At 47.2% G+C, this 11,757-nt stretch overlaps 1 protein-coding gene across 1 annotated transcript; it reads right to left on the minus strand.

Moving 5' to 3' along the window:
* Positions 1 to 608: 608 nt before the first annotated feature.
* Positions 609 to 11,290, minus strand: LOC100755863 (dipeptidase 2). The gene is given in 13 exon segments (XM_035441444.1): positions 609 to 893; positions 990 to 1,125; positions 2,321 to 2,376; positions 2,568 to 2,617; positions 3,342 to 3,426; positions 3,938 to 4,114; positions 4,222 to 4,291; positions 4,555 to 4,686; positions 4,759 to 4,907; positions 5,235 to 5,361; positions 6,134 to 6,421; positions 7,035 to 7,049; positions 11,067 to 11,290. Coding segments are annotated over 13 exon segments (1,752 nt in total). The 3' UTR covers positions 609 to 650.
* Positions 11,291 to 11,757: the final 467 nt, after the last annotated feature.

Raw genomic sequence — 11,757 nt, forward strand, 5'->3', positions numbered from 1 at the left:
CTGAACTACATTAGCAAACCAGTATTAGCTCTTAATATTATCTATTAATTTTATTGCAGTTGCTATTAATTTCCACTCAGGCCCTGGGAGTAGGATGGAATTGATGCCTAAGTAGTTTATATGTGGCAGAGAGGAACTTCCTGGAGGATCACCACATCAAAGTCAGCTCAGCAATCAGAGCCTTGTGACCCATTTTGTGTCCTGGTGTTCTAGGCTTTGTCCCAAGAAGAATAAAGGTTACTCATGATCTAGTCAGGTTCCCTTCTCAGGAATCTAAAGAATTCTCTGAGAGATTTACAGTGAGAGTCAGTGGGTCAGTTTGTGATTGAAGTGAAATATTCAGAAGGTCCCCAAAACTCCAGACCTCTTCCCTGAAGCCAGACCCATGCCATTGGCTTCATCTGGTGCTGAGTCCAACCACCTAGGTTCTACAGATCACTGACAACTTCTTTGAGCAAGTGGTGGCTGACATGCCAAGTTCCACAGACCACGAGTGCACCTGTGTTACCCTACTCCATCATAGAGAAGGACACTCACATCTGTTTCTACATTAAAAACATTTATTTCAGGAAATGTTAGCCCCTGCACAAGTGGAGCTGGGTTCAAGGGTGCCAGAATGATATCTGGGAAGACTGCATGGATCATCAAAATCATACAATAAGGTCTAAAATGGTTGCAACAACCATGAGGCTTAGGACTATGTGGGGAGAAGATTTTGAGTGTGACCACTTGGATGCTAACTTGAGTGTATGATGTATTGGGATTGATGATTGGTTCTTTTCTGGAGATTGTTTCAGATGTCGACCTGGCAAGACTGAATGACAAGCACTGTCCAGCTGCTCCTCTGGAATCATGACCTCCAGGGGACTTTGCCATCTGTTTTTCTCCCGTACCTGGAGGTGACAGTTGTGTCAGCAGCTCTTCCAGATCTCCTGTTATGGAAGCACCTGTTCACACACCACGCACTGTCTTCTGCCGTTTCAACATACCTGTTCCACCTCTCCAAAGACTCGAAGCAGGTTTCCTCGAAGGACACCTTGCAGCTCCTGCTCATTCCAGCCCCGTCTAAGCAACTCCTCTATGAGCACTGGGTATGTAGACACGTCCTCCAGCCCTTTAGGGAACCTGTGTAGTCACCAACAGGTGAGCCTCAGACCTGCTAACCTAATCCCACTCAAAACCTCACCTCTATCTGAAGTCAATCCTCAGCAATGGTCATACTGGGGATGGAGACTAGGAAGGAGTAAGCAGATTGTTTGCTCTGGTCTTAATCCTTCAGTGGAGGTCTCAAACCCTCTTTTAAAATATGCAGTGCTAGAAATCAAACCTTGGGCCTTGTAGATACAATTTCTAGACCCTTCCTTGAATATTTGCTAAAACTCACTGAATGGTACTTTAAGATTTATGCCTTCCAGAAGGCCGGTGGTGGGGCATGCCTTTAATTCCAGGACTCAAAAGGCTGAGGCAGGCTTCAGGCCAGTCTCAAATAAAATAAAATCAAACAAAAAAAAAGACATGTCTTCTGTCTTCTAATGAATGCAAATATCCCCTCTATTAGAAAAAAAAAAAAAGGAGGGCCTGAAGCTGTTGTTCAGGGGTAGAGTCCTTGGCTTGATTAACTTCAGCAAGGTTCTGAAGTTGATCCCTAGAACTGGAAAAGAAAAAAATGCTGAAGAAACAAGAGCGGGGGCCAGTGAATTGGTTCTGTGACTAAAGACCCGATAACCTGAGTTTAATCTCTGGAATCCATATGGTAGAGGGAAAGAAGTGACTCCTGCCACATGTGTGCCATGGTATGCCCACCCAACCCCGCTTCCCAAATAATACATGTTTTGCTTTGTTTTTTAAAGAAAAGGAATAAAGTAGTTTGAGGCCATCCTGGGATTCATAGTGAGATCCTGTGTCCAAAATAGAAACAAACAAAAGAAAGAGAGGGTGGGAAAAAAGGCAAGAAGTTTCCTCACGGGCAATGTGGCACATACCTTTGACCTCAGCAGGCAGGCAGATCTCTGAGTTCAATGCCAGCCTGTTCTACAGAGCAAGCTCCAGGATAGCCAGGGCTACACAGAGAAACCCTGTCTCAAAACAACAACAAAAACTGGCAGAAAAGATAGTCAGCCCACAGCAGACCTTGCTGACAGCTCAGAGGGAATGGGTCTGCAATGGCTGCATATGCTGCAAAGGAGCTTTCTCAGAGGCCCAGAGAGCACAGGAAAGGGACCCTGGAGGTGGAGAAGATGTCAAATGGACAAAGCCTAAAGACCCTAAGGACCTTGATGTGGTGACAGCAGCTTCAGACAAGCCACAGAGAAGTACTCACTGTGCAGTTCCATCATAATCTCCACCAATCCCGATGAACTCGGATCCAATGACTGCCTTGATGTGGTCAAAGTGATCTGGGGACATAGACAGTTAGCAGAATGGGGCTTCCAGGGAAAAGAGTAGCCCTGGAACTAGGCTTGGCCGATCCCATTCCTCCTTTGATTACAGTCTATGGTTTTTTATTCCTTTTCATACATCAGGGAACAGGCTCCAGCAGCTTGGGCTCCTTCACAGTCAGTTCACACAAAGTGAGCATCTCTGGGTGGAGGAGACTGGTGCTTCAGTTGACCTTTCTCTGGATTCCTTTTCTTTCATTTTTCTTTTGTTTTTCTTGTTCTCCTTCACCCATTTCAGGAAGCCATTTTGGCTCTTAGAGAGCTTAATATGCTCAATTTGAACATTTCCTTGGCAAGAATCTTGCCCTTCACTTGCTTCTTTACAACAAAGTCAACAGCATGCTGAGTGATACTGTTTTCCAAGGTAACATTTAGGAGGCATTCCTTTTTGAACATTGCCCATCTCCTTGATGTCTACAATATCACCCTTCTTATAGATTTGTATATATATGATCAATGCAACAACTCTATATTTCTTTTTCTTTCTTTCTTTCTTTTTTTTTTGTTTCTCCATGTAGCTTTGAAGCCTATCCTGGCACTCGCTCTGTAGACCAGGCTGGCCTTGAACTCACAGAGATCTGCCTGCCTCTGCCTCCCAAGTGCTGGGATTAAAGGCGTGCGCCACCACTGCCCAGATGTTTCCAAATCTTTATTGCTAAGCATGGACCCTTTTAGGGATTTCCTCAGAAAGTACACCTTTTTCCTTTCTTCTCCCCCTTGCAGTCTCCCTCTTATCTCCCTGTCTCTTGCCTTTCCTCCTCACTGAAGATGCTGATGTTTACAACTTGATTTTCCTGTTATATTGTTCTTTCAAACTCCAATAAAAATTCTTTGGGGGTTTAAAAAAGAAAGGAAGAAAAGGGGGAAAAAGATATATTGAGAGGCAGGCTTTAGGAGACTCACCTGCCACAGTGGATACGTTGGCTAACGGGTTGCACTGCAGCACCCCTACAGCGAATGTCACCATCACGATGCCACCGTTCTTCTTCTGCAAGGATGGTCAAAAGGATACTCAGCTTGGCTCCCCAGCACGGTTATGTGCCTACCTACACAGCTTTGGGGGCCAGAGGGGACTTCATCTCCCTGGCTTGTGTCAATGAGGAAGGCTTGACTCTGATTTGAGGGATATGGGAATATTTACCTGCAACAACCTCCCCACCCCAGGCCCAAGAGTTTAGGACCATTGGACTATGGGTTTGTGAGGCAGAGAATGCTCAGTCTGGGGGTTGAGGAAATGGAGGGGATAAAAGTTCAAGTTCAGGGCTGGAGAGATGGCTCAGAGGTGAAGAGCACTGACTGCTCTTCCAGAAGTCCTGAGTTAAATTCCCAGCAACCACATGATGGCTCACAACCATCCGTTATGAGATCTGGTGTGCAGATATACATGGAAGCAGAATGTTGTATACATAATAAATAAAATCTTTTTTAAAAAAGTTCAAGTTCAAGGCCTCCTGGTTTGAATTTCTAGATTTAGGTTCCAGGGCTACAAAGTTTCTCACCAGAAGCCGCAGGATGTCATCAGGAAGATTCTGAGCATTTTGACACACACCCCTGGCAGCTGAGTGGGAGAAGATCACAGGTGCCTGGGACACTTCTAAGGCCCGCTGTGCAGTAGCATCCGAGACATGGGACAAGTCAACCATCATACCCAAGCGATTCATTTCTGCCACCACCTTCTGTGAGGGCAGGTTAGGAGGAGGATTTCAGGGGTATGCATATGCATGCATTAATCATTCAGAAAAGGGGCATGTGATTTGTGTGGAGTTTTACTCATAGTCCTTACTTCCCCAAAGCTGGTCAGTCCTTTGACACTGCTGTAGAATGAGTGGACGCCCTTTGATGAGCTCTCTGCCCTGCAGGACAGGCAAGGGGTAGTCTAATTGGTGGTCATACCCTTCCAAACTCTTCCTCTCTGCAACCCTACAGAGCTAATTAAAAAACCCAGGTTGGACTGTGCCTGGCAACTGGAGGAATCCTAGCCTTGCTTCATAAAAACCCAAATTTACCAGTCCCTGTATGAGTCCCAGATGATAAGGGTAAATCTTGGGTGACTTGGGTAAATCCACAAGGGCAGATTTCTGCCTCAGTTGGCTCACACCATCTGCAACATGCTCACCAGGGTGTGTTGCAGGTGTGTGTGAGCGTCAGATAGCGCACCCCCAGCTGGTAGAAACTTCGAAGCACAGAGAGGCTGTTATCTAGTGAGTGGCCACCCTCCACACCAATGAGGCAGGCCAGTTTCCGGGTGCTGTTCAGAGCTGTAGGCATAAGTCGGGTGATCTCAGGAACTAGAGCAGTAGCTTCATCCGGTCCCCAATACCTTGAAGAAGTCCACTTACCTTTAACTGAGGTTACAAGTTCCAGCTCAGGATAAGAGGCACACATACTGTGAATGAGGTCAATCTGTTCCAGGGTGAGGCGCAAGGCATCCCGGTCCTGGGTCTGACATGGTACGTAAGCGGACCAGAACTGGAATCAAAGCCAGGGATTGGCTAGTTTGGGGAACTACCTGGGCCTTTACAGCTGACAGACTCGTGGGTCTAGAGACCACATATAATGAATGTACTGCTTGGTCTGTGTTACTTTCCTACCCACCTGCTGGCTCACTATGGAACCCTCTAGCCACAGCATCACACCATGACTTCTTTTTTTAAGTCACTATGGTAACTGAATTCCCATTTGACTAACTTGTCATTTCTGGGGCCCCAATTTCTCCAACCTTCCCCAGCGTCTGTCCTTCTGTCCGTGTGTGTGTGTGTGTGTGTGTGTGTGTGTGTGTGTGTGTGTGTGTGTTACCTGGGCTCCCACAAAGCCATCTTTAAGCCTATTCAAGTTGGTATGGCCATAGGTGAAGTTTCTCAGGTTGGCGTCCTGTAGCCCATTCAGGTAAAATTGCCTCAGAACAAGAGGCAAGTCATTGTGGCTGCAGGAGAGTCAAGAAAGAGGTTACATCAAACAAAATTGGTGGAGTGGTTCTGCTTGTAATCCCAGCACTCAGAAGGCTAAGGGAAGAGCATCATTTAAAGTTCCAGGTCAGTCTAAAATACTTAGTGAGTTCTGTAGCAGCCTGAGCTAGAGAGAGGGACACACACACATTCTCTTCTCTTCTCTCTCTCTTCTCTCTCTCTTCTCTCTCTCCCTCTCTCTCCCTCCCTCCCCTCCTTCCCTCAGAGGGCATATGGCTCTACCTCTTTGGTTTCCAGGTCTAGCAGAAATAATTATGACAGCTACTCCTAACCCACATTGTTACCCAGACAATACTGAGATGCCCTAAGTCGGGCGTTGGTGGCTCATGCCTTTAATCCCAGCACTCGGGAGGCAGAGGCAGGCGGATCTCTGTGAGTTCGAGACCAGCCTGGTCTACAAGAGCTAGTTCCAGGATAGGTTCCAAAGCCACAGAGAAACCCTGTCTCGAAAAAAAAAAAAAAAAAAAAAAATACTGAGATGCCCTAAATAAATTCTTGAGACCCTTTAACAGACTCTCATAGGATCATATAACACCTGGGCTAGGCTGGGGGTCCCCACCAGAGGAGTGATGATAGAGGAGAAGGGCCACCCACTGATGATAGGAGACAGCATCTAGAGGTGGGTAGTAGGAGAGGGAAGACTTTATTAGTCCCGCAGGCTCAGAACCCTCTGCGAGTATGCCCAGCCCAGCTTCATTCTGACCAGTCCCCAAGCCATCTTATATTCACCCATCTACAAGCAGGAATTCTTGCATCAGGGCTCTCACACGATCTCCCAGGTCTAGGAAATTAGGATTGCCGGCAGTGGTTGGGATGCTGGAGGTGCCCTTGGGCCCGGTGAGGCCTCTGGGAGTGTTTGGTGCAGTGGAAGCACCAAAGTCGACTGGTTTGGTCTGGGTCCTTGTTAGAGACTGTGAAGGCCCTAACAGCAGCAGCACCAACAGGAACACTGAAAGCACTGGGTTAAGCATCCGGAGGCCCTTGAGCCGCATCTTCTCAGGGCGGGGCAAGCGAGCACTGATGTAGGGCACAAAAACCTGAGAGGAACAGGAGGTAGATATAATCCGGGCCCTCAAGTCAAGCCACGAAGAGACCGGGTCTGGTGAGAAGAGATTTGAGGTCAACAGATTAGACAGCCTCTCGGTATGTGGCAAAGGTGCAGCACAGCCGCCAGGGAGATCAACAGCCCTACTAGCCCAGTCTCTAAGGGCACTTCCGCAGGCTGGACTAGTACAGGACTGCAGTACTCACTCAGCAGCTCCTGTCTGGGAGTCCTTTGCCCCATGCCCAGTTTACTGTTCCCAGGGAGCCAATCCAGGTGGCTTCCTGGCTGCTTCTAGACATTGATCTAGAAGAAAGTAGACCTGTGGTGCTTCTTTCATACAGTGAAAGTGAGCCCTTTGCAGCCCACGTCATGTCCCTGACTATCTGCAGCCTTCTCAGACCTTTTCAAGGGCCACAAGTGCCCTGAGACACTGCCCTCTCAGCCATTCTTTGAAGACTCCAGCCATCATCTAGAACTACTCAGAACACACACCTCCACACCCTAACCCCATCCTGTCACCATTCAAGGTGATGACTGCTCTCTTCCTCCGATGATGCAGTACCTGCGCTGCACTCTCAGGATGACCAGCTGGGTGGAGAGCTGAGCAAGCAACTAAGTGGTTCCGGGAATACTTACTCAGTAGCGCAGGAGCAAAGTCAATCAGCTAGGGAAATAGAAGGAAATGAAAGACTTTTCAGGCCAACAGAGCCCCATCCCAGCACCTTCTTGCCAGGGCTGCAGACTGACCTCCTTCCTCAGTGTGGAAGCCAAGGCAGAAGCCTGAGTCCTCAGGCCTGGCACTTGTGTCTAGTGGCGTCACACGACTTATCTGTGGCTCTTGTGGCCTGAGCTCTGCCAGAAACCTCAAGGGCTCAGTTCCCTTCCTTTCAGGCTCCACCCTGTTCCCAGTCCTCACCCTCTGTTTCCTCCAGGAAACCCAGCTGCCCTCTTCTTTCCTCCCCCCCCCCACTGCCACTCTTTCATGCAGCCAGGAGGCAAAAGGGAAGAGAAACCTTTAGATTTATTGGTCTCCATGTCGCAGTTGTGGTTTTGAGGGTAAACTTAATGTTTGCTCCATTCCTAATAAGCCCCAGGATGTTGAGAGTATAAGGAATACAAACAAAGGGGGTTTGAAGAGACAGCGTATAATGGTGGTTAAGAGCACAGTCTGTGCCACACGCCTTTAATCCCAGCACTCGGGAGGCAGAGGCAGGCAGATCTCTTTGAGTTTGAGGCAAGCCTGGTCTCCAGAGCGAGCGCCAGGATAGGCTCCAAAGCTACACAGAGAAATCCTGTCTCGAAAAACCAAAAACAAAAAAAAAAAACAAAAAACAAACAAACAAAAAAGAGCACTGGCTGCTCTTTCAGAGCACCTGGGATTGATTCCCAGACAAAAATAGCCATACCCCCCAAAATAAAATCTCAAAAAAAGAAAAAGGACTCCAAGGTAGCCTCCTCAATCAGTCTCCATCTTATTTTTTGAGACACACTGGATCTGAAGCTGGCCATTCCAGTTACCTTGACTGACCAGCCAGCCCCAGGCTCCATCTCACCCTCCACAATCCTGGTATTACAGCAATGTGTCTGGTTTTTGATCTGTGAAGTGGGGATCCGAAAGCAGGTTCATATGCTTGCACTTTACCAACTTAGCTATTTCTCCGGGTTCTGCTACAGAGTGTTTTGCTGATCCTATTTTGTTTCAAAAAGGTTTATGAATTTTTATTATTTTTCATGTATGAATATTTTCTCGCATGTCTCTCTGTCTATTACATGCATGTCTGGTGCCATCAGAGGTCAGAAGAGTGCATTGGATCCCCTGGAACTGTAGCTACAGATGCTTGTGAGCCATCATGTGGGTGCTGAGAATCCGACCCTGGTCCTCTAGAAGAGCAACAAGTGCTATTATCCTCTGAGCCATCTCTCCAGCCATGGCCCTATTTTAAAGCAAACCAGAGGGTTGGGATCTAGCTCAGTCGTAGAAGGCTTGCCTAGAATGTTCAAAGCCCTAAGTCTGAGCAACAGCACTGGGGATAAGAATAAAAAAATATCCGGGCATTGGTAGTGCATGCCTTTAATCCCAGCACTTGGGAGGCAGAGGCAGGCGGATCTCTGCGAGTTCGAGGCCAGCCTGGTCTACAGAGCAAGTGCCAGGATAGGCTCCAAAGCTACACAGAGAAACCCTGTCTTGAAAAACAAACAAACAAACAAAAAAGAATAAAAAATAAAAAGGTAAAGTAAATCACAAACATGTATTTCATTCATATGTAAGCATTTATCTCAGAAAGTCAGGACCTTTAAAAAAAACAAATCACTATAAAGACATCTTTAAAAATCTTATAATACATTTTCTGAGATTAATTTTTGTATGTATGTGTGTGTGCATGTGTGGCTGTACATGTGCTGTTGCACAAATGTAAAGGTCAGAGGACACCTTATGGATATCAGTTTTTTTCTCCAGCAAGTGTGATCTGGGGATCAAACTCAGGCTTGAGTTTGGCAGGCACCTTTACCTGCTGAAAAGTCTGCTATCCCTAATTTTTTCTTTTCTTTCTTTTTGAGACAGGATGTCGCTTACTATATAGCACAGGTGATTCTCAAACTCACTGCAGTTATCTTGCCTCATTCTCCCAAGTGCTGAGACTACAGGTGTGTATCACTATACCAGACTTCACGAAATGTCTTCATTGTCCCAAACTATCATGTTCAAATCCTCATGATTGCCTACTTTCTATAATTATTTGAATTTTAGTGTAAAAGTGATATAATATATTGAATGTGGTTGTCATGGTTTAGTTTGTAGTTCTTATATTTTTGGTTGTGAGCCTAGCCTTTAAGGGCTAAGCTATCCCTCCAGCCCTTAGTTTGTAATTCTAGAGAGAATTAATACTTTGGAGGCTTCCCCCCCCCCAGACAGGGTTTCTCTGTATAGCTTTGGAGCCTATCCTGGCACTTGCTCTGTAGACAATGCTGGCTTCACAGAGATCTGCCTACTTCTGCCTCTGCCTCCCAAGTGCTGGGATTAAAGGTATATGCAACCAATGCCTGGCAAAGCTTGTATTTGGGCTAGGCTTCTATCTAGTCTTTTGTTTGTTTCTCGGGACAGGGGTTTCTCTGTATTGCTTTGGAGCCTCTTTTAGAACTCGCTCTGTAGACCGGGCTGGCTTCCAACTCACAGAGTCTGCCTGTCTCTGCCTCCTGAGTGCTGGGATTAAAGGCATGCGCCACCAATGCCGGGCAATTCTGCCTTTTATAGTCTCCATTGTATTTCCAGACCTTCACCATTAAAACTTTTGCTGATTTGATATTGGTGTTTACATCTCTCATTCTCAAGAGTATGAGTCAGGAGGAAGGATCCTTGAAAGCACAGAACTTTAGAAACCAGGTTCTCTGTGAAGAATTCACTTTAGGGAATCATGAAGGCTTGAGGCTTGGTTTTAGACTTCAAGTCAAACATTGTCACAGAAAATCACTCTATTGGCCAGGTGGGACCTCCCTATTTCCATAATGGACTAGAATTAAAGGAACATGCGAGCCTCAGGCATAGGAGTGGGGAGGCAGTTGCTGAACTTTGTCTACAGTGGTCCTGCTCCAGCTAGCAGGTCTCCCTGGGCTCTTCATCTGCCTTCTGAGACCTTAGGCAGGAGCCTTCTGCTTGTTTCTTCTAGGTTTAGGAAGTGCAGCTGCTCCTGGCTTGTGCTGCTGGCTCCTGGAATGATGCAGAGCAGAAGTCTACTCATAGGGAGAGCCCTAGCTTGGCTCCTCCATATCCTCTCTCTGCACTTGTCTGCAGCTGCTCTTCTCTGAGGCTCCTGATGGTATCAGACCCTAACTCAGCCCCTGCTTTAGCAACCCTGACAGGTTACAGAAAAGACACGTAGGTGTCTGACACAAGGAAACTCCAGATCCTCTGGCCTCCTGGAGCCTAGGGCTAAACTGATTACAAAGAAACTCCAGACCCACGCTAGTATCCTAGGTACTTGGGAACTGTTTGGCTACAAAAGAAACTCCAGGGGAGACCAAAACTTCCTCTGTAGTCTCCAGGATACAATTCTGAAAAATATTGTTATCTATGAATAACAGACCACCTACAAGTAACAAGACAAAGCTATAGAAACCACAGAATGTTCCCTCTCAGCACTGGCCAATGAGAATAATTGGTTCACAGGTATTTCATGCCAAAACATAACTGAGAAATTCTAATTGTCTCCAAATGTCAACCAATCAGAAACCAACCCGTACCTACTGATGTAATCCTGTAATTTTTGTCTTTAAAACCTAGCAGTAGACAAGGAACTTCGCTCCCTCTGAAGGCTGCTGCATCGGCTAGCCAGACGGGGGTCCCTGTCATGGTTGGAAGAACAATAAAACCTTCCTTTTACAGTTCAGTGGGTCTGTCTCCCTGGTGGTCTCTGGGGATCTTCGCAACTTGGGCACATGAGTAGCTCCTTGCTCATGGCTAGTTGGCATGCAAAGTGGATTCCTGAACGGAGAAGACACAGGCAGAACAGCTAAGGCTCTGTCTACATCGTGGTCAGTGGAGGTCATTGGCGAAGAGGGCTCAGCCACCTGAGGCAGCTAGCAGTCTGTCCTCTGGGCAGTGGTGCTCAAGCAAGATGCTTCTATGGGGATAGCCCTTTGCCACCGTGCTTCATTCTGAGACGAGGAATTTTGGCGCTAGGACACCCTAGATCTTGGTCTGACTCTTCCTGAACTCTCTGTCTCTTGGGAGCCCTCCTGGGTGCCGGCTTCTCTTCCTCAGCCTTTTCAGGGGTGGCCAGTGGAGCATCCCCATAGACACGGTAGCCTCCAATCAGGCAGTATGTCTCTCCATGCCAGGCCATCTGGGCTTGCGCATGCTCTTTGTAGAGGACATGGTAGTATCCAGGGGAAGGAGGAGCCATGGGAGGCACGGGTGCTGCAGAGAAAACCACAACTCGTCAGTCACTTCTGCTCTGCACTGTGTGCTGCAGAGCCCTTCCTCTCACATCTCTCTCTGTTTCTGGCTGAAGCCCTCCTATCTGCTTGGCATCCCAGACACAGCCTTGCCTGTCACTGCTATGGGTCCCCTTGAAGGGTGCTTCTGTAAAAGCACATGGCTTCTGGGGAGCCAGTGGCAGCTTAGCTGTGGGAGGCCAGCATGTGTGGCCCATCTGTATAAGGAATGGTAGAACCTCAAGCTAGCTGCAGTTGAGACCCCCTCTGTTTCTCTTCCCACAAATGAGAAGGATTTCTAAAGGTCTGCGGTTTCTGAGCTTTAATGAGTATGTTTGGGAAAACAGTGTAAGATAAATTTGCAAGAGCTCTCTGC

The sequence above is a fragment of the Cricetulus griseus genome, chromosome 3 (genome assembly GCF_003668045.3).
Source record: "Cricetulus griseus strain 17A/GY chromosome 3, alternate assembly CriGri-PICRH-1.0, whole genome shotgun sequence".
In the NCBI taxonomy this organism is placed as follows: Eukaryota; Metazoa; Chordata; class Mammalia; order Rodentia; family Cricetidae; genus Cricetulus; species Cricetulus griseus.